The sequence below is a fragment of the Oncorhynchus nerka genome, linkage group LG22 (genome assembly GCF_034236695.1).
Source record: "Oncorhynchus nerka isolate Pitt River linkage group LG22, Oner_Uvic_2.0, whole genome shotgun sequence".
NCBI lineage: Eukaryota > Metazoa > Chordata > Actinopteri > Salmoniformes > Salmonidae > Oncorhynchus > Oncorhynchus nerka.
The window spans coordinates 20,447,278-20,467,778 of record NC_088417.1 but is presented as its reverse complement, the minus strand read 5'-3'; the positions used below and the strand labels follow the sequence as shown (position 1 = coordinate 20,467,778).

The 20,501-nt window shown below is 47.7% G+C and overlaps 2 protein-coding genes and 1 pseudogene across 4 annotated transcripts; 2 read left to right on the top strand and 1 right to left on the bottom strand.

Moving 5' to 3' along the window:
* Positions 1-5,754: 5,754 nt before the first annotated feature.
* Positions 5,755-13,358, top strand: LOC115104575 (protein split ends-like). 3 transcript variants are annotated; one of them, XM_065007045.1, is made up of 12 exons: positions 5,755-5,877; positions 6,813-7,573; positions 7,749-7,898; positions 8,080-8,142; positions 8,557-8,764; positions 8,875-10,275; positions 10,417-10,670; positions 10,806-10,965; positions 11,051-11,162; positions 11,471-11,591; positions 11,758-11,974; positions 12,197-13,358. In XM_065007045.1, the coding sequence occupies exons 2-12, from the start codon at positions 7,472-7,474 to the stop codon at positions 12,349-12,351; spliced, it is 2,943 nt and encodes a 980-aa protein (XP_064863117.1). In that variant the 5' UTR covers positions 5,755-5,877; positions 6,813-7,471; the 3' UTR covers positions 12,352-13,358. The 3 variants fall into 3 exon arrangements, with proteins under 3 accessions (XP_064863117.1, XP_064863119.1, XP_064863118.1); XM_065007047.1 differs by lacking the exon at positions 8,080-8,142 and having other exon boundaries at positions 5,756-5,877; positions 8,701-8,764; XM_065007046.1 differs by lacking the exon at positions 8,080-8,142 and having other exon boundaries at positions 5,756-5,877.
* An 89-nt stretch (positions 13,359-13,447) lies between these two features.
* On the top strand, positions 13,448-17,466 carry LOC115104573 (claudin-11-like). Its single transcript, XM_029625928.2, has 4 exons — positions 13,448-14,095; positions 14,187-14,420; positions 14,686-14,850; positions 15,234-17,466. The coding sequence occupies exons 2-4, from the start codon at positions 14,195-14,197 to the stop codon at positions 15,518-15,520; spliced, it is 678 nt and encodes a 225-aa protein (XP_029481788.1). The 5' UTR covers positions 13,448-14,095; positions 14,187-14,194; the 3' UTR covers positions 15,521-17,466.
* A 563-nt stretch (positions 17,467-18,029) lies between these two features.
* The window catches only part of LOC135563697 (probable cationic amino acid transporter), a 4,567-nt pseudogene continuing 2,095 nt past the window's right edge, over positions 18,030-20,501 (bottom strand).

Genomic DNA, 20,501 nt, shown 5'->3' with positions numbered 1-20,501 from the left:
TCTATTTGTCCTATTTCACACAAGTGTGTATTAATATGCATGTATGAACTGGAATTTTTCACATATCCAACTATAAAGGGGTAACAGGATCTGGTGAGGGAACAGTTTGACATAACACCTGTGTGCCTGCGGTTGGTAGCTAGGATTATACAACGGGCTTCAGATGGCTTGGAGCTGAAGACTGAGCTATTCCCAGCCACCAGCTGTAGCCCTACACCTGTAAATAACTATTCATATAGGGCTGGAGTACTGAGGTATCGGAGTTATAGAATAGGACATGGGTGGCCAACCCTCATGGAGAGTGCCTGGGTGTGCAGGCTTTAATTCCAACCCTGCTGTAGAGGCAGCTAATCAAAGGGAATCTAGTGTGTCGGAGTAGGCCTGGAGCCTGGAGTAGCCTATAAACATGCACACCCAGTAGCTCTCCAGGACCAGGGTTGACTAGTATCCATAGGTCCTTCTTAAGAAAAAAAAAGTAGTTATGCTATCCCTCTGGCATGTCCTGGGTCTCGACGTCCGTTCTTCTTTCTGCCCCACCTGAGCAGATTCTTAAGACTTTGAAGAAGTTATTGTTGCTTTTGGACAGAGCACAGCTGATTTTGAAACAATGGAGGTTGATCTCGCTCTCCTATCACAAGTTTCAACAACAGGCTTCTTGATGATCCTTGCAGTGGCCATTTTACCAAGTAAAAGAAAACAAAAATATAGGTCAAAGGATTCCAAATAAATTCCTTAGGTTATCCTGCACCTCATCTCAACTTGTCAGTCATAGATTCGGTTGTGTCATCGTTCTCTGGTCTGCAATCAAATCGTCAGATCATTTGGCTATTATGGGCCTATAATGATTTGTTATGCGGTGCTGGTTGCAGTGGAACGCACCTCTGGCTTGTCTGCCTTCACCTGGCGCACGCTTGTGATCATCAGTACTTACACAGCCACATACACCACCCCGCCTATTTCTACAATTTATCTTCTTAAAATGTGATTTTAAACCTAACCCTAATCGCACTGCTAACCTCATTGTAAGGGGTGCGTAATCGGTGGCAGGGAAGTTAGACGAAGGAGAGCAGAACTTGGTAATAGCCGGAGCCGTTTAAATAGAAAACCCACGACATAAAAATAACAAGAATAATTGGGTACAAAAACCCGTCGTGCACAAGCACTTACAATAAACAATCCCACACAAAGACATGGGGGGAACAGAGGGTTAAATACACAACAAATGATTGAGGGAATTGAAACCAGATGTGAGGAAAAATAAGACAAAACACATGGAAAATGAAAAGTGGATCGATGATGGCTAGAAGACTGGCGAAGTTGACCGCCGCCCGAACAAGGAGAGGACCCGACTATGACACTCATGCCTAACCCTAACTTTAAATTAAGACCTAACCTTAACCACAACCTTAACCACACTGCTAACATGATGTCTAACCCTAATGTATTTTGTAACAAGATACTTTCAAGAGCTGTAACTTGTATTTTCAAAATACAGAATACTTTTGTTTATCATTTTTAGAGCGATTCACAATTAACAATGACCAACACAATTCCAGTCAAAATAGACGTTTGTAAGAAATACGACCCAAGTCAATTTGTTGCCAATTTCATGTATCCCAATGGCTTTCAAACTTTTTGACTTGCTATTGCAAAAAAGGTGTGGTACAAAACTTGAGACCCCATCGCACGCACATGCACGAGTACACACGCCAACATGTGCGCACAATTGCTGCGCAAATGTAGCCTGCCATAAACGATGTTGCGTTTTCAAAACGTAAAATAAGCTACAGAAATAAACATAGTTTTACACCTGCATTTCGAGCTGCAAGTCATTCATGATAGCTGCCAATACCATCTAGGGATATATCATGTCTCTTCTCTGGAGTCCAGAGCAAGCAGGGGCGGATGGATGTTCTGTCTCCACCACGACATCATTTTGGAATGCAGCACCTCGTTGCCAGGCGGGTAGACCTGTATTTCCTCACAAATACCATAATAAATTCGCCATAATATGTTACATCTTCATCCCATAATATCGAAGGCAGTGCCATGTTACAACTACTGATTTTTAGACATATAGCCAGAAGCCACCCACTCCAATTCAACAGCCGCTGGGCCTATTCCACGTTGGTTCAACGTAATTTAATTGAAATCACATGGAAGCAACTTTGATTCAATCCAAACTAGGTTTATCTTAAATATTAAAAAGTATCAATCAAATCGCCAGGTAGCCTATTATTCTCGCAAATATGAGTCAGTTTTTGCTAAACTGTATTTTTAATATGGATGATACACGTAGACCTACTATGTTTTTGCCAAGTTCTTTCTGGTCATGCGTGACCGTTTTGCGTGCCAATGCTGATGACTGGGTCATTGGTCAAAAATCAAGACGCACAACTTTTTTTGTTCTGAAAGACATATGAGAAAAATTTAGAATAACGACCAAAAATCTATACACATTTTTGGGGAAACTGGAAGGGGAGACTGGAAGGGGCAAAGGGCAAGTGCTCTTCACCGGTAAGAGCCCTATTTGTGCACGCTGTGTTGGGTAGGTTACTTTCTAGATGTAATCCGTTAGTTACTAGTTACATGTCCAAACTTGTAATAGGTAACATACATTTTGGATTACCTTTAAACTCAGTAACGAAATCTGATTAATTTAAATGACATTCCTCTCAATAGGAACAGGTTAGTACCACAAAGTCATAAAATCTGATTTTAAACCTAACCCAAACTTTAACCACACTACTAACCCTAATGCCTAACCTTAAATAAAAACCAAAAAGGATTTATTTTTTCATAAATTTGTACAATATAACAAATTTTGGCCAATATAGCTGAAATCATTCAGTTCTGCCTCCAGGACAGTGGCGACCTGTCATTCAGGGCAGGTGGGGCAGAGCCCACATTTGTAGCATTTTTTTTTGGCCTGTTTTGCATGTTATTTTGGCATTAATACATATCACATATCAGTTTGCAAACAATGTAATTTTTTAAAATATCATTGAGTTAATAAAGCTGCATATAAACATGGTCTGTTTTTTTGTTTTCTTGAGTAAGGCAGCTCCAAAATGCAGGTGTTTCAGCCTAGCTCAGTGTTTTCTGTGGTGGTGGGGCAAGCCAGCAGAAAGTATGGAACACTGCGCCGTGATTGGTGCAGTGTTCTGTCACTCATGGGGACACTACGTCACCACCAAGTCTAAGGGTAGAGCTCTAAAATTCTAGCCCCTTGGGTGCTGCCATAGAGTTACATTAGAAGTGCCCATCCATTAAGGCTCAAGGTCATTGGCCACAGATAAAATGAAGTCAAATCACGTTATATCTACAGTAGCTTTGATTGGACTGATCAAGATCAAAATCTTAGCTAGCAGTTTTATGAGTCAAGTTGACAATATACTGGCAAATCCTTTTTAATCATTGTCATATGAAGAGAAATAATGAAGAGAAATTATAAATAAAACTTATCGGTGCTCATCAGCCATTGGACATAAACATTACATAACAAGTTGGAAATCGCAAATTCAACAATGAGTGGTTTGGAAGGAATCAGTGGCTTACTGCAAGCATTGCAAAGCAATCACCTCAACTAACCGGTGCCCCCCGCACATTGTTCTGGTACCCCCTGTATATAGTCTTGCTATTGTTATTTTACTGCTGCTGTTTAATTATTTGTTACTTTAAAAAAAAAAGTTAACTTTTATTATTTTTAAGTTAACATGTTTTTCTTCTTAACTTCTTAAAGCATTGTTGGTTAAGGGCTTGTAAATAAGCATTTCACTGTAAGGTCTACACCTGTTGTATTCTGCGCATGTGACAAATACAATTTTATTTAATTTGATAATTAGCCTGATATTCAGTGGAGTGTTTGTGGCTGTGTGGTCCCAAGTCTAAGATTAAGGGTCTCTTTTCCTAGTTTAAAATGATAAATATTCAACATTGGACATGCTGTCAATTAAGCATGATTTGTGCCATGCTCAAAACAACTTAACTCAGAACTGCAAAATCTGACTTTAGTGAGTTCAAGACAATTGGGAACTCGGGAAAAACAAGCTACGGCTGGAAAAATACCTTTTGAACATTCATCCAACTCGGAATTGTAAATTGGGAATGTCATAAGGTGAAAGCACCAATTTGTAAGTCGCTCTGGATAAGAGCGTCTGCTAAATGACTTAAATGTAAATGTAAATGTTCTAGAGCTACGACCTGAAGATTGCTGACGTCATCATGATTCAACCTTTTTTTGAGTTCCCAGTTGTCTTGAAAGCACCATAAATCCAGAGAATACCAGACTTTGATGGCAAAGTTTGATGACAAAATCTGTCCAAGAAGGACCACTGTGCCACCTTCCTGTTCAAGTGAGCACAACACAACAAGGTGAGTCCAAAAATGTATTGTATGCTGCTGTGTAAATGATGTAATATGCCAGGGAGATATTATACTGTAGCTAAGAAAGTAATTCTAAGTGTATGTTGTGTAGTAAGCTGTTAGTAAGCCCATGTGCCTCACCCTAATAATTTGGTATATTTTCCCCTCTTAATTGCGCCTACTGATCTGACTTGGTGGTGCACATGTAGCCAATAACCTGTTTTTGAGGATTTTAATAATTGAATATTGTGAGAGCGTTCATTGTCTGCTTATATGTTCAATTTATTTATTCTACGGTTCTGACTTGGTGTACAGGTAGAACACTGTAAGAACGGCCTATATTCTGAATTATGCCGCTGTACATTTCAAAAGTGCTGAACAAATGGTTGTATTGACTACAGTACGTCCGTCCTAGCTCGCTCATTAATGTCTTAATCGAAATTACGGATTGCCTCTTATCTGCATGTTGTCCCCTTATACCATAATTTGTACATCTCCATTGTCAGTAGAAACCAAATTTCTTAAAGCAAGTCAGCCATATCAGCGATATTTTTTTAAAGGCAGTAAATGAGACTGAATGAACTGTTTCGCTGCCAGACAAGGCTCCGTTGATAGCCAGGTGTAGCAGTGGTATACTGCAATTCATGTATTGTTTAGTGTTGTGTTGTGGCTTTGCTGGTATGCATCACACTTCTTTTTTTCCCCCACCAAGACTTACATGCTTAAATCGCCACTGACCCTAACCTTAAATACATTTTTGTTTTCATTCATTTGTATGATAAGGCCATTTTTACATTGTGGATGTGATAACTAGTGGAAACCACGGCTTGTAGACAGTGGAATGGAATCCTATGCAGCGCGAAGCCTGCCAGGGCAAATGATGTTCCATCGTTCTACGATGTTCAGATTACTGACCTGTTGGAATCGCCAAAAGATCCTAGACCTTGTAGTGAGATCTAGACAGAATTTACGTTTTTTTGTTGCCTCTATTCATAAACAAGGAGAAATGTGTATCCACCAAAGAGAAAGATGGGTGGAGAGAGAGATGCCGCGTTCAAAACAACTGGTAACTCGGAAATCCCCGACTTCAGTGCGTTCAAAACAACTGGGAACTCGGAAAAAAGAGCTCCGATTGGGGAAAATCGATTTGAATGGTCATCCAACTCGGAATTCCATTTTGGGCACTCGGGTCTCATACTGGAGCTCCGACTTTCCGACCTGAAGATCACTGACGTCATGATTTGATCTCGTATTTTATTCCGATTGCCCAGTTGTTTTGAACACGTCAAAAGAGGGAATGGGGCGGGGGACCACACATAATTTGTGTGCAGTCCTCCTGCACTGTGCGTGGTGCTGTGCTGTCTCGCCCCTCTCTCTCTGTCTGAGCGTCACAGTTCTACGCTACAGTAGGTTGCTCTCTCTCCATTCCTCCCATCTGGCGGACTGACTGGCCCATCGCAGTCGTCTCTCTGGTCGCCCTGAGCAGTCTGCCGACACACAGACCCCTGGCAGGTATGAAGGGATGGAGGTAGTGAAGGGAGCACAGGGGGGCACCCTATGGTTCGTAAGTTATTTATATTCATCATAAACTCACATAAACTGGAATATTCGTAGCATATGTTTCACACTCGTGTTTGAAGCATCCGCGTTTGACTAAGATACTGTACTTTCTTTATCAGGTTTATCACAAGCGAGGCAAAGGCATACATATAATTTATCGGGGCTGATGTTATGACGCGCTTCTGTACAATACACTTTCTGCGCTCTCTCATACCAGGAAGTGGAGCGCGCAAGGTGTCTCGAGCACGCCCCCTTTACCCTACTGACTCATTTGCAATGTTGTCCTGAAACGCAGATCAGCCTTCCTTCTGTGACAGAAGGAGGAGCCTATAGATAAACTAACATGCGTTTTCTCTTCGCTGATGGACAGCGAGAATAGATTTGGCTACATGCGTCACAGCTGGTTTGGGGTAGGCCTAGGTATGTAGGCTACTCTTGGTGGTTTTGGATAGAACATTTCACCACAGCCACATTTTTAATTGGTTGGAATTTTCTTGGCAGGATATTTGTTGACAAAATAGGCTATGCATCATCATCATCATAAACATGATTAAAGGCAAGGCACAATAGTCTCCAGCAGCTTGAGAAGCACTCTCAAGTCTAGACCCAGATGTTTGCATCTGTCTGCTTGGGTGACACCTGCTGATGCGATGGTCCCCATATATCTCCATTATAAATGAAGTCTTAGGATTAGTGAGTTTTACCATTACTTTGGTACAACAACTTGAAGTGCATATGTCTAATGTTTAACGGTCTGTGGAAAGATTTTGACAACGGTACCTGATTTCTCTAACGGTGGTTAACTACTTACAATGTGGTCAATCATGAACTACATTGTAAAACAGAGACAGCGGTCTGATACTGTGTGTGTGTGTGTCCTCCTGCAGTGTGCTGAAACCTAGAGGGATGGAGACAGACCCTGCCTTGGAGACATGCACTGAGAGCAGAGCAGAGACGGGGGGAGAGGAGACACGAGAGGGACCTATCACGAGGCCCAGCCCCCTGTCCCCCAATAGGTCTACAGCTGCTCACACTCCTACAGCACCCACCTCTACTCCCCCTCAGCTTACTTCCTCCTGCCCTCCTAAACTCACCCCTGCCCCCAATCCCTCTTCTAGTACACTCATCCTCACCCCTACATTCACACCCTTTTCCTCCTCTACACCCACCCCCAATCCACCTAAACTGACCCCCACCCCCTCACCCCCCCACACTCACCCATAAAACACCCCCTACCCTCACCTCTACAGTACTCAACCCCACCCCAACATTTACACCTACTTCTCCCTCACTTACTCCCAACCCCTCACCTCTAAAATACTCACCCCCAGACTTACTCTCCCCACACTCACACCCACTCTACCTACACTCAAGCATTCCTCGTCTCCCTCCCCTACTAAACTCACTCACAAACCTGCACCTCTCCCCCTCACTCCCCCACCCCCACCCTCACCCCTACTGCCCCTCTACTCACCCCCTCTCCCTCCCCTCCCTCCCCCACTGTATCTGCCATCCCTTCTCTGCCCCCTCTGTAACCCATGGCAAAATGTCCTTTGCTCCTGGGCCTTCCTTCTTCCTGACCAATGGGAATGCAAGGCCGCCCACCTCTCCACCAATCACGCCTTTCCATACCCCAGCCAGCAGACAGGTAACTGACCAAATAGAAAATAAAACAAAAGCAGCACACTATGTAACCAGCCACACCCACTCTCACATACTCACACAGACAACCACGTCCCTTCCTGGATCAATTGGTTTACATTCCTTTAACCAAGAGTACAGTATTCAAAATACCCCCCTAAAAATAACTCTCCCTTTTTCAGGTTCCTCTTCCTCGCCCCCTGGGTACGCCCACTCTGGTGCAAGCAAATCAGAGCATCTCGCCTGTTAGACCGAGGGTATCCCAGCAGGCCTTGCTCCTGGGTCGGAGTCCTTGTTCGAGCCGAGACCAGATGCTGCTCAGGGCCCAGATGGTAACAACACACACACCAACAACTCTCAGTCCTACTTCTACCAACTTCAAACTCCTGAAACTTAACCCAGAGACTGGCCTTTTTCAAGCTTCCTCAGTTCAACATTCCTATCTTTCTTTCTCGCTCTCTTTTTATGTCTGTATTCTGTCTGTCTATCTGTCTGTATCTCTCTCATTCTTAGCTGATTTTCACCTCTACGGTACGGCCTGTCTCTTCCTCTTCCTCTCACCCTGCCTCCGCTCAGGTGAGCAGTTCAGCAGGTGTGTGTTAGGTGTGTGAGAGGTGTGTGTTAGGTGTGTGAGAGGTGTGTGTTAGGTGTGTGAGAGGTGTGTGTTAGGTGTGTGAGAGGTGTGTGAGAGGTGTGTGAGAGGTGTGTGTTAGGTGTGTGAGAGGTGTGTGAGAGGTGTGTGAGAGGTGTGTGAGAGGTGTGTGAGAGGTGTGTGTTAGGTGTGTGAGAGGTGTGTGAGAGGTGTGTGAGAGGTGTGTGAGAGGCCACTAGTGTAGATTGTGATTGTCTCACAAGTTTAACTACACTCCCTCTCCCTCTCAAACCCCACTCTCTCCCTCTCAAACCCCACTCTCTCCCTCTCAAACCCCACTCTCTCCCTCTTTCTTTTCCTCCCCTCTCCCCCGTTCTCCTTCCCTCCCTCCCCCTTAGCTCCAGAGTCTAACCCTGCGCCCCTCTGCTCCCGGCACTCTCACAATCCCCCCCTCTTTACGTCTCAAACCTCCCTCCTCCTCCCTCTCTCCTATCTCTCGTCCCCTTACACCCCTTTTCCCCCCTCTCCGGCCGCGCACCCAGCCCAGTTCCATGGCAACAGACAGACAGACCCCACCTACCCGGCGCCTCTCAGTCCCGCCTCCAAGTGAGTCATAAACATGTGATAAGAGTAGAATGTTCAGGGAGAATGAGGTGTGATTTATAGTGTGTCCAATAAAACCATTCAATCCCTCGCTCTTTTTCTCTTCTCTCCAGCTCTCTACACTTCTGTGCGTTCTGTCCCTCTGAGACCCAGACTTCATTCTCCAAACGGCCACAGAGTGGTGCCCCCGAGACACAGCCCCGCCATGCGACCATTTGCTGCTGCTGCTGCCCATCAGGCCCTACCCATCAGACAGTGTACAGTACCAGCCACCAGTCTGTCATCTCAAAGCCCGCCCACACAGTCCACCACTGGCCAATCGCAGCTCAACTCAGGCTCTAGGCCCCTTCCCTTGGGTTCTTCCTGTTTTGATCGGTTACCGCCGGCATCAAGGCAGCTGCAAATGATTGCCCTCTCCGCTGGCTCCAGCAGCCGCTTCAGCAGCCAAACACGGCCTGCAGCCAACACACACACCCCAGCTTCTGTCCAATCAAAGTGTCTGGTTCTTGAGTCCCCATCTCCTCAGCTCGATGCCCAAACACAGAGGACTTCTGACCACGCCTCTCCCCCTCCCACCTCCTCCATCCACAAAGCCAACTCACCCCTACCATACCCCCATTATCAGGCCAGACACATTCAGTCAAAAGGAGAAGTGGGTAGACAGGGAGTAAGGGAGGAGAGAGAGCGGGTGGGGGGAGAGGAAGAAAAGATGGGGGAAATTGAAGAGGGGCAGAGGGATAAAGAGAGGGTGGCAGGAGAGAGAAAGGTAACAGGAGAGAAAAAAGGTATTGTTGAGAAGAGAGCGGAGGGAGAGAAGGAGGACCAGAGAGATAAAGAGGAGGACCAGAGAGATATAGAGAAGGAGGACCAGAGAGATAGTGAGAAGGAGGACCAGAGAGATAGAGAGAAGGAGGACCAGAGAGATAGAGAGAAGGAGGACCAGAGAGATAGAGAGAAGGAGGACCAGAGAGATAGAGAGAAGGAGGACCAGAGAGATAGAGAGAAGGAGGACCAGAGAGATAGAGAGAGGGTGGGAGAGAAGGGATTGCTGACAAGAAAGGAGAAAGGAGAGGCTGGAGGAGAGGAAGAATGGATGGAGAGAGGTAAACAATATGAGAGACTGAGACAGATGACAGGAATAGAGGAGGAGGGGGAGGAAAGGATGAAGATAGAGCGAGAGGAGCAGAGAGAAAGGATGGATGTAGAGGAGGAGGAGCCGGGACAGAAAGATGCAATGAAAGGAGAGAAGGAGGTGGGGACTACCACTGACGAGGACAGTCCGATAGACCCTCACCCCAATGCAGACCCGGCTACTCAGAATCACATACACTTTGATGCCCCCTCACACACACCTCATAACCCCACCACTCAGAACGACCACCCCCTCCCCTCAGGTTACCCCATAGACCTCCAGAGACCATTGGACTGTCCCATAGAGCGACCCCCAGACCTACCCCACAAGGACCAAGAGGACTTCTGTGAGAACATGTCCACTCAGTCTGACAACCACTCAGGTACCAGGGTCTCTCTGCTGTCCTCCTGTCCCGCACACCATTTCCTTTAGCCTTGGCCTATTAATGAACTCGAAACTAACTTTTGAAACACTAATGTAACAAGTGTTGTGAACTCTTCCTCCTCTCTCTTCCTCCCCCCAGTCTTGTCCAGTCTCTCCTCTCAGTCTCCCCCTGCCTCACCCTTCCTCACCCCTCCATCTGACTTCCCTCCTCCTCTCCTGCCTGTTAGCCCCTCCCACTCAGAGACCCTCAGCCTATCACAGAGCCGCTCTGAGACCCTTAGCCTATCAGAGCGCGAGCCTTGGACACAGAGGGTGTGGCCAGAGGGCGGGAGGCGTGTCTTAACTCACCTGGTGGAGGGCTTCGTCATACAGGAGGGGCTGCAGGCGTTCCCGGTAAACACATACACACACATTTTAGAGTAAAATACTTCTTCCTACATGGGATATAGCTGATGTCTAGTTGGTGTCATATACTTATACATTAACAGTATATATAACCTGTGTGCGTGCGTGTATGTACCTGTGCAGGTGAACCGCTCATCTCTGTTGTTGGGAGGGCAGGAGGGTGTCTCCCAGAATGGGAACACAGAGGGAGCGGAGTTATTACCATTGACAGACACACCAGAGCCACCGGAACATTCCAGCGAATCAGAACGAGTGGGTGTGGCCACAGATGACCCGCTGACAGGTAAGCCACCTTAATCTCCTGTTTCTGAATCAATATTTGATTCAATATTCAGTTAAATTCTCCCTCTGAATCCAAACTTCACTAGGTACCAGAGAGAGACAGAGGGGGGTGTTACAGTGTGAGTCTTGTGGGAAGAGAGGCCATGCCCACTCCTTCCACCGCTCCAAAAGATACTGCTCCACTTCCTGTGCCCGCAGGTGAGTCACACTCCCATAGGCCGAACACAGAAAAGAAGACCATGACAGATGAGGTATTCTCTCTGTCTAGACACAGCATAGTCTATTTACTAAAGGTGTACAGTACACGCATTCATAAACACACCCTCACACACAGGATGTGGTCAGGTGTTGGTGCTCAGACAGGATGTGAGATATGAGAAAATTTTAACCCCAGAGTGCTCAGAGAAAGGACACATCATCTCTCTCTCCTCTCGCTCTCTCTCTCTCTCTCTCTCTCTCTCTCTCTCTCTCTCTCTCTCGCTCTCTCTCTCGCTCTCTCTCTCTAGGCTTAATGTAGGGATGTCTAAACGTCTGCGTGCTCTGAGTGCAGGCAGCCAGCCAGAGGGGCGGCGCTCTGAGACAAACAAGGAGGAGTCTGTTCCTGGGAAGCCCCTCTTACTGCGACTGGTCAGTTACAGTTACAACTCAGACATTGCTTTTAACAAATAGGTCACTCACTCCACAGTGATACAGGTTTGATGCTTTATAACATGTTATAACCATTTATACGCCTTTATAATTCAAACCTCGCTGTTCACACATGTTCCATCTCCTGTAACATGATCTATTTTAGCCCCGCGAAATATGGAGCGCCCATCGCCATGACTACGAAGGGGAAGAAGGGCATGCTGTTCCCATAACAACCAGGCTGGAGCGCAGAGCTGCACGGAGGGCAAGGAGGGCATCTGAGCCAGCGATGACCCCTAGTAACCCCACCGTGACCTCTACTGAACCCACACCTGCACAGTGGAGTGTAGAGAAAGTCTGGGACTTTATACACACACTGCCAGGTAAAACACATATACAAAAGGATACACATTCACCCATCTCCCTGCTGTAGGTTGTTGGCAGGTTATAACCTGTGTGTGTGTGTGTGTGTTTGTTTTAGATTGAGGAGAGGTTATAACCTATGAGTGTGTTGTTTTTAGGTTGTGGGGAGGTTATAATCTGTGTGTGTATGTTGCCTTTAGGTTGTGGGGAGGTTATAACCTGTGTGTGTATGTTGTCTTTAGGTTGTGTGGATGTTGCAGAGGCGTTCCGTGTTCAGGAGATAGATGGCCAGGCCCTGCTGCTGCTCACTGAGGACCACCTGATGACCAGCATGAACATCAAACTGGGACCAGCGCTCAAGATCTGTGCCCACATCAACACACTCAGACACACATAGAGAGGGGGAGATGGAGGTGTGGTGGGACGGTGGGTGGAGGAGAATATAGAGAGGGGGAAAAAGGGAGGGGTGGGGGGACGGTCTAAGGCACTGCATCACAGTGCTTGAGGCGTCACGACAGACCCGGGTTCGTTCCCAGGCTGTGTCACAACCGGCCTTTGACCGGGAGTCCAATAGGGCGGCAAACAATTGGCCCAGCATTGTCCGGGTTAGGGGAGGGTTTGGCCGGCGGGGCTTTACTTGGCTCATCGTGCTCTAGGGACTCCTTGTGGCGGGCCGAGCGCCTGCAAGCTGACTTCGGTAGTCAGTTGAACGGTGTTTCCCCCGACACATTGGTGCAGCTGGCTTCCAGGTTCAGCGGGCGGGTGTTAAGAAACGCGGTTTGGTGGGTCATGTTTCGGAGGACGCATGACTTGACCTTTGCCTCTCCCGAGCCCTTTTTGGAGTTGCAGCAATGGGACAAGATCGTAATTGGATATCACGAAATTGGGAAGAAAAGGGGGTAAAAAACGAAAGAAAAAGTGAGGGAAAATAGTGATTGATAGACGGGAGAAGAGAGAGAGGAGCGGAGAAGGGGGGGAAAACAAGAGATCAATTCAAGAGATTATCAACTGAGAGCAATCAGTGAGAGAGGTAGGGGGATTTTGTTATATTCTGTTGTGTCTATGTACATATTTTACAATGCAGTCTATTGGTTGTAAATCTTAAACATTTTCATGAAGGATTGTAATATACAGTATGTATTTGTCTGTTTGGTAATTATTTTAGAATGTGGTGTCACATGAAAACTGTCAAATCTGTTTTGATTTTACACAGCTGATACACAGATTTTTTTGTATCACTGTGTGGAAAATAAGGTCTTAACTAAAGAAATGATTACGTTTTATATATGATCTGAGAAAAAAGTTAGGTCTTGTTTGTCTCATAACCATGTCGTTTTGTGAGATTTCTTAAATTTTTTCTCGTATCCTTCCTATTCAAACTCAGTAATAAATGAAATTAACTTATGCACATTGTTTTATTGCCTGGGTATTGGTATTGTGATATTTTGTAGTCACAAATTACCCATCTCAATACTAACTTCGGCCACTAGATGGAGTTGATCATTCAGGTTTGCTAGTAGATAGACTGCTGCTGCATTATTCGTGTGGAAACAATGATCAAGATAAATGAAATATGAATTACATAAAAAACTATGCAGAATATTAATATCACTGATGCTTCTCTGGAGGACCATGTCTAAGTTCAGACATGACAACAATTCTGAAGCAGCACGGCCGTATTATTGCTAAATCAACCCGTGTTTATGCCAAATCAATCAGGAGCCAGAGGGAATTTCAACACTGCTGAAGTTTGTTTTTAAGACTTAAACTGCATCATAAATCCTGAAGAACCCCCCCCCCCCCCCAGAAACACACAGCAGTTTACCATCTTAGCACCCATCGGTCTCTGGTTTACATTAGCCACCCCATACCTTCTTCTGATTGGCTGAAAGTTTGGTGTTTGAGACTTTTTTCCTGTACTATAAAACTCAATCTGCGCATTTCTCTGAAGTTCAGTCCTCCTCACACACCCCTCTCGCACTGTTGGTCCCAGGTGGAACGATAGAACTTAGAACCTCTCCGGAATGTATTAGTAATTTAATTAGTGATGAATTGGTTTTAATGCATTTATTCTCTCACATTTTACTTGGTTAATTTATTAGTTCATATTTTTCGACATTTTTCACAGACCTATATTTTGGGTTAGTTCAGTTTTTTCCCTTGGATTTAAAAAAATAATTATCTTCTTTAAAAAGAAAGTGATTTATTTTTGATTGCGCATCCCTGTGATAGTGTGTTTCATGGCACATGTGTGCAGACAGCTGAGTGGGAGCGGGGCCAGCTTTGCAGGCTGGGTAGGTATCATCATCGCCACGGCCACCAACGACTGGGTGCGCACCTGCGACTACACTGTCACCACCTGTGTGCGCATGGACGAGCTGGGCGCGCGAGGCCTCTGGGCAGAGTGTGTCATCTCTCCCTCACTCTACCACTGTGTGACGCTCAACCATATCCTCACACTGCCAGGTGAGAGAGAGAGAGAGAGAGAGTGCACGTGTGTGTGTGTGTGTGTGTGTGTGTGTGTGTGTGTGTGTGTGCAGATGGGCCACATCTGTAGCCAACCTGCAGACCTCAATAAAAGTAAGTCAATAAAGGCTTACTGAAAACTGTGCATATCTCTTATGTTATTTCTGTGTTTTCAACAATTTATGAATGCAAAAGTCAACATTTAAAAAATGTTTAGCGGCAGGTATCGCTGTGATCTCTCTCTACCTCTCCCCTCCCCCTCCAGCATACATCCAGACATGCCGTGCTTTGATGGTGTGTGCGTGCCTAATGGGGCTTCCTGCGATGGGGCTGGTGCTGATGTCCATGCCTTGTGTCAGACTCGGAGATGAGATCCCCGCTACCAAACTACGCCACGGCATGGTCGGGGGTGCTCTCACCTTTATCGTGGGTGAGTGAGACACAAAGACACACACATTCCACATATACACAACATAATGTTATCCTATATGGATTAATTATGCTGTGTGCGGCTATGGGATGATTTGGGACCGGATCATGGTTGTCAGTAGTTACCACAGCCACAAAGTCAACATTGGCTAAGGTTTAAAATCAGATTTTAAGAAGAGAAATTATAGAAATAGACGTATGACTTTGTTGCTGTGGTAACTAGTAACGACCTCAGATCACCCTCTCTCTGCCTGCTTCCTGTGTGGGATAGGAAGTCCCTGTCAGCAGCCTTGTGACTGACAGACCCGCGTTGGGGGACAAAAGCTGACTCAACTCTCTTTCTCTCCTTCCTCTCCCTCTTCCTCCTGCACTCTCTCTCCCCAGCTCTCTGTGGATTGGTGTCGACCATCTGGTTTCCTATTGGTGCTCACGCAGAGGAGGGTCTAATGTCATTCGGCATCTCACTGTACACCGGATGGGTCGGCTCCGCCCTCTGCCTCCTGGGGAGCTTCATGATTTTGTGTTGCTGCGGTGACGACCCCTCGGCAACCCCCCAAAGGCAGCAGAACAGCTACTATTACTCTAGACAGGCAGGGGGTGCCGACACGCCCATCAACCTTGACACTACCGCCATAGTCACGGGCAACCACGCCAAGAGCGCACATGTGTAAGAATGTGCATTTGTGAGATTTGGAGTTCTCGGCCAACTATATTGAAGACATATGCCAGATCTAACAACACCTGCATAGTTATTTAACATACACTATATATACAAAAGTCTGTTAACCCCCCTTCAATTTAGTAGATACGGCTATTTCAGCCACACCCGTTGCTAACAGGTGTGTATAAAATTGAGCACACAGCCATGCAATCTCCATAGACAAACATTGGCAGTAGAATGGCCTTACTGAAGAGCTCAGTGACTTTCAACGTGGCACCGTCATAGGATGCCCCCTTTCCAACAAGTCAGTTCATCAAATTTCTGTCCTACTAGAGCTGCCCCGGGCAAGTGCAGTTATTGTGAAGTGGAAATGTCTAGGAGTAACAACGGCTCAGCCGCGAAGTGGTTGGCCACACAAGTTCACAGAACGGGACTGCCAAGTGCTGAAGCGGGTAAAAATCATCTGTCCTCGGTTGCAACACTCACTACCAAGTTCCAAACTGCCTCTGGAAGCAACGTCAGTACAAGAACTGTTAGTCTGGGAGCTTCCTGAAATGTGTTTCCATGGCTGAGCAGATGCACACAAGCCTAAGATCACCATGTGCAATGCCAAGCGTCGGCTGGAGTGGTGTAAAGCTCGCCGCCATTGGACTCTGGAGCAGTGGAAACTCGTTCTCTGGAGTGATGAATCACGCTTCACCATCTGGCAGTCCAATGGACAAATCAGGGTTTGGCTGATGCCAGGAAAACACTACATGCCCGAACGCCTAGTGCCAACTGTAAAGTTTGGCGGAGGAGGAATAATGGAATGGGGCTGTTTTTCATGGTTTGGGCTAGACCCTTTAGTTCCAAAGAAAGGAAATCTTAATGCTACAGCATACACTGACATTCTAGACGATTCTGTGCTTCCAACTTTATGGCAACAGCTTGGGGAAGGCCCTTTCCTGTTTCAGCATGACAATGCCCCCATGCACAAAGCGAGGTCCATACAGAAATGGTTGGTCGAGTTCGGTGTGGAAGAACTTAACTGACCTGCACAGAGCCCTGAACTCAACCCCATCGAACACCTTCGGGATGAATTGGAACGCAGACTGCAAGCTAGACCTAATCACCCAACATCAGTGCCCGACCTAACTAATGCTCGTGGCTGAATGGAAGCAAGTCCCCGCAGCAATGTTCCAACATCTAGTGAAAAGCCTTCCCAGAAGAGTGGAGGCTGTTATATCAGCAAAGGGGGGACCAACTCCATATTAATGCCCATGATTTTGGAAGGAGATGTTTGACGAGCAGGTGTCCACATATGTTTGGTCATGTAGTGTATCAGCTAACCACATCATATGATATTGCAATCTGGTGCCCAACTGCGCAGTCGATGACATGGCACCCAACTATTGGTTGATGCAATTCAATGTAGTCGGGCAGGAACTCGAACAGAAGGTAAAGAAGGGTGTAAACTGGAGAGAATTTATAATCCACCATCTGGACATTCACATGTCTGGCCTGACCATGACCTCATCCTGTCGATGGAGACTTCACATCCTCTCAGACAGGAATCTGGCCAGGTTGCACCGTCCTCCTCACCTTTTCCCTTCCTGTTTCCACTCTTCATCTCCACCACTGATGTTCTGTGTTCTAGTGTTCCAGTGTTGTAGTGTGGTGAGGGAAAACAGCCGTTCTCTCCGAATGATTCACTTTATTCAATGTTTTACTGACAGTTTATCAGGCAACAGCAAAACACAGATCACTGTCACTCTTTCTTCAGACCTTACACTCTTCGACAATAAATATTTTCATTTTTGAATTATCATCTTATCAAACTCTAAAAATATTTTCAACCAACTCATCCATGCAACACCAGAGGTGTTCCAACCAGAATATGGTTGGAAAGTGTAACCACTTCAATATGTAAGAGTAATCTCTGTAAAAGGCAATAAAGTTTATTCATTCACTCACTCATTAATGAATCATCTCATCTGTCCATCCCCAGCATGATGAGGGGGTTTCTCTTCTCTCGTCCCTCTCTCGCTTCCCCTGAAATCGATCCTCTAGGCATTATTGTAGATCTAAGAGGATTGGATAGGTATCAATATTTTGCCCTTTGATAGTCCAGGTGGAATCATTGCCATATTGATCACCTGTCCCTGTCCTCTCAGGTCTACTCAAGTGCCTTTGGTGTACATTGTAAGGGGCGGGGCTAGGGGTTGATGAGGGATTCAGGTGTCCTCTGCCCTTCCTCTCCTCTACACTCTTTCAAAAAAAGGTTCCAAAAGGGTTCTTCGGCTGTCCCCATAGGAGAACCCTTTTTGGCTCCAGGTTGAACTCTTGTGTGTTCCATGTAGAACCCTCTGTGGAAAGGGTTTTACATGGAACCCAAAAGAGTTCTACCTGGAACCAAAAGGGGTTCTTCAAATAGTTCTCCTACTGTATGGGGACAGCCGAATAACCGTTTTAGGTTCTAGATAGTACTTTCCTTTCTAAGAATGTAGTACCCAGGAAGTGGGTGTGTTCCATTGCAGCAGTCACTCATAAGAGGAGCCCTCGGTTTCCTGTGGATCTGTGTAGCCCTGATTGGTTTGTCCCTGGATCTATGTAGCCTTGATTGGTTTGTCCCCTGGGTCCCCTAGTGGAGCTCTGAGGGCCGGAGTAGTAACCTGATTGATTCTGATACTGGGAGCAATCTTCATACTGGTTTTCATCCTGGTACTGGGATCTTGGCCATCTTGGTTCCCATCTTGATACTGGTTCTGATCCTGGTTTTGCTGTTGGTAGTGGTAGCCTTTCTCCGCGTACAGTCCTGGTAGCACCCCTCTTCCTGGTTGTCCTGGAGGTTAAGGTCATTGTCAGGGGAAAATGTGTCATTGAGGTGATCGTCATAGCGCTGGTAGGTGCTAGCATGAGCCAGTCCCTCTCTGGTGCAGATCTCCAAGGAGCTGTTCCATATCCTATAGCAACCGTATAGCAGGATACCAAGAGAGACAGCCCATAATAATATCACATCCTATAGAAACTGTAGATTAGAGCAGCTAGAAAGAGGAGGGGGGGGAATAAGAGGAGCAGAGGATGGATAGAAAAATAAGGGGAAAGAGATGCATGTGGGTGGAGGGAGAGAGGGGGATGGAGGGAGAGAGGGGGATGGAGGGAGAGAGGGGGATAAAGGGAGAGAGGGGGATGGAGGGAGAGAGGGGGTGGAGGGAAAGAGGGGGATGGAGGGAGATAGGGGGATGGAGGGAGAGAGGGGGATGGAGGGAGATAGGGGGATGGAGGGAGAGAGGGGATGGAGGGAGAGAGGGGGGAGGGATGGAGGGGGGATGGAGAGGAGGGTGGATGGGAGAGAGGGGGATGGAGGGAGAGAGGGGGATGGAGGGAGAGATGGGGGATGGAGGGAGGATGGAGCGAGAGAGGGGGATGGAGGGAGAGAGGGGGATGGAGGGAGAGATGAGGATGGAGGGAAGAGGGGGATGGAGGGAAAGAGGGGGATGGAGGGAAAGAGGGGGATGGAGGGAAAGAGGGGGATGGAGGGAGAGAGGGGGATGGAGGGAGAGATGGGGGATGGAGGGAGAGAGGGGGATGGAGGGAGAGAGGGGGATGGAGGGAGAGAGGGGGATGGAGGGAGAGAGGAGGATGGAGGGAGAGAGGAGGATGGAGGGAGAGAGGGGGATGGAGAGAGAGAGGGGGATGGAGGGAGAGAGGAGGATGGAGGGAGAGAGGGGATGGAGGGAGAGAGGGGGATGGAGGGAGAGAGGGGGATGGAGGGAGAGAGGGGGATGGAGGGAGAGAGGAGGATGGAGGGAGAGAGGGGGATAGAGGGAGAGAGGAGGATGGAGGGGAGAGAGGGGGATGGAGGGAGAGAGGGGGATGGAGGGAGAGAGGAGGATGGAGGGAGAGAGGGGGATGGAGGGAGAGAGGAGGATGGAGGGAGAGAGGGGGATGGAGGGAGAGAGGAGGATGGAGGGAGAGAGGGGGATGGAGGGAGAGAGGAGGATGGAGGGAGAGAGGGGGATGGAGGGAGAGAGGGGGATGGAGGGAGAGAGGAGGATGGAGGGGGAGAGGGGGATGGAGGAGAGAGGGGTGATAGAGGGAGAGAGGGGGATAGAGAGAGAGAGGGGGATGGAGGGAGAGAGGGGTTATAGAGGCAGAGAGGGGGATAGAGGGAGAGAGGGGGATGGAGGGAGAGGGGGTGGAGAGAGGGGGGTGGAGGGAGAGAGGGGTTATAGAGGGAGAGAGGGGATGGAGGGAGAGAGGGGGATGGAGGGAGAGAGGGGGATGGAGAGAGAGAGGGGGGGATAGAGAGAGAGAGGGGAGATGGAGGGAGAGAGGGGTTATAGAGGGAGAGAGGGGGGATGGAGGGAGAGAGGGGGATAGAGGGAGAGAGGGGGATGGAGGGAGAGAGGGGGATAGAGGGAGAGAGGGGGATAAAGGGAGAGAGGGGGATGGAGGGAGAGTGGGGGGATGGAGGGAGAGGGGGATAGAGGGAGAGAGGGAGAGAGAGGGAATGGAGGGAGAGAGGGGGATAGTGGAAGCTCTCTTCTCCACATGAAGAAAGTGACAAGTGTAGAAGTGACACAGCGTAACATACCCAGAGTGCACCACACAGCGAAGCGTGCACAGGGAGAGAGGGGGATAGAGGGGGGGATAGAGGGAGAGAGGGGGATAGAGGGAGAGAGGGGATAGAGAGAGAGGGGGATAGAGAGAGAGAGGGGGGGATAGAGAGAGAGAGGGGAGAGGGGGGTTAGAGAGAGAGAGAGGGGAGAGGGGGGTTAGAGGGAGAGAGGGGGAGAGGGGGATAGAGGGAGGGAGGGGGATAGAGGGAGAGTGGGGGATAGAGGGAGAGGGGGATAGAGGGAGAGAGGGGAGAGGGGAGGGGGGGATAGGGGGAGAGAGGGGGAGAGGGGGATGGAGGGGGGGGTGGGGAGAGAGGGGGATAGAGGGGGATGGAGGGGGAGGGGGATAGAGGGAGAGAGGGGGATGGAGGGAGAGAGGGGGATGGAGGG

Coding starts and splice junctions, on each gene's coding strand:
- LOC115104575 (XM_065007045.1), top strand. CDS start 7,472: ATGTCCTTTGCTCCTGGGCCTTCCTTCTTCCTGACCAATGGGAATGCA. Junction 10,671..10,805: donor AGGGGCTGCAGGCGTTCCCG/GTAAACACATAC, acceptor GTACCTGTGCAG/GTGAACCGCTCATCTCTGTT. Junction 11,592..11,757: donor AGCCCCTCTTACTGCGACTG/GTCAGTTACAGT, acceptor GATCTATTTTAG/CCCCGCGAAATATGGAGCGC.
- LOC115104573 (XM_029625928.2), top strand. CDS start 14,195: ATGGCACATGTGTGCAGACAGCTGAGTGGGAGCGGGGCCAGCTTTGCA. Junction 14,421..14,685: donor CCATATCCTCACACTGCCAG/GTGAGAGAGAGA, acceptor CTCCCCCTCCAG/CATACATCCAGACATGCCGT. Junction 14,851..15,233: donor TGCTCTCACCTTTATCGTGG/GTGAGTGAGACA, acceptor CTCTCTCCCCAG/CTCTCTGTGGATTGGTGTCG.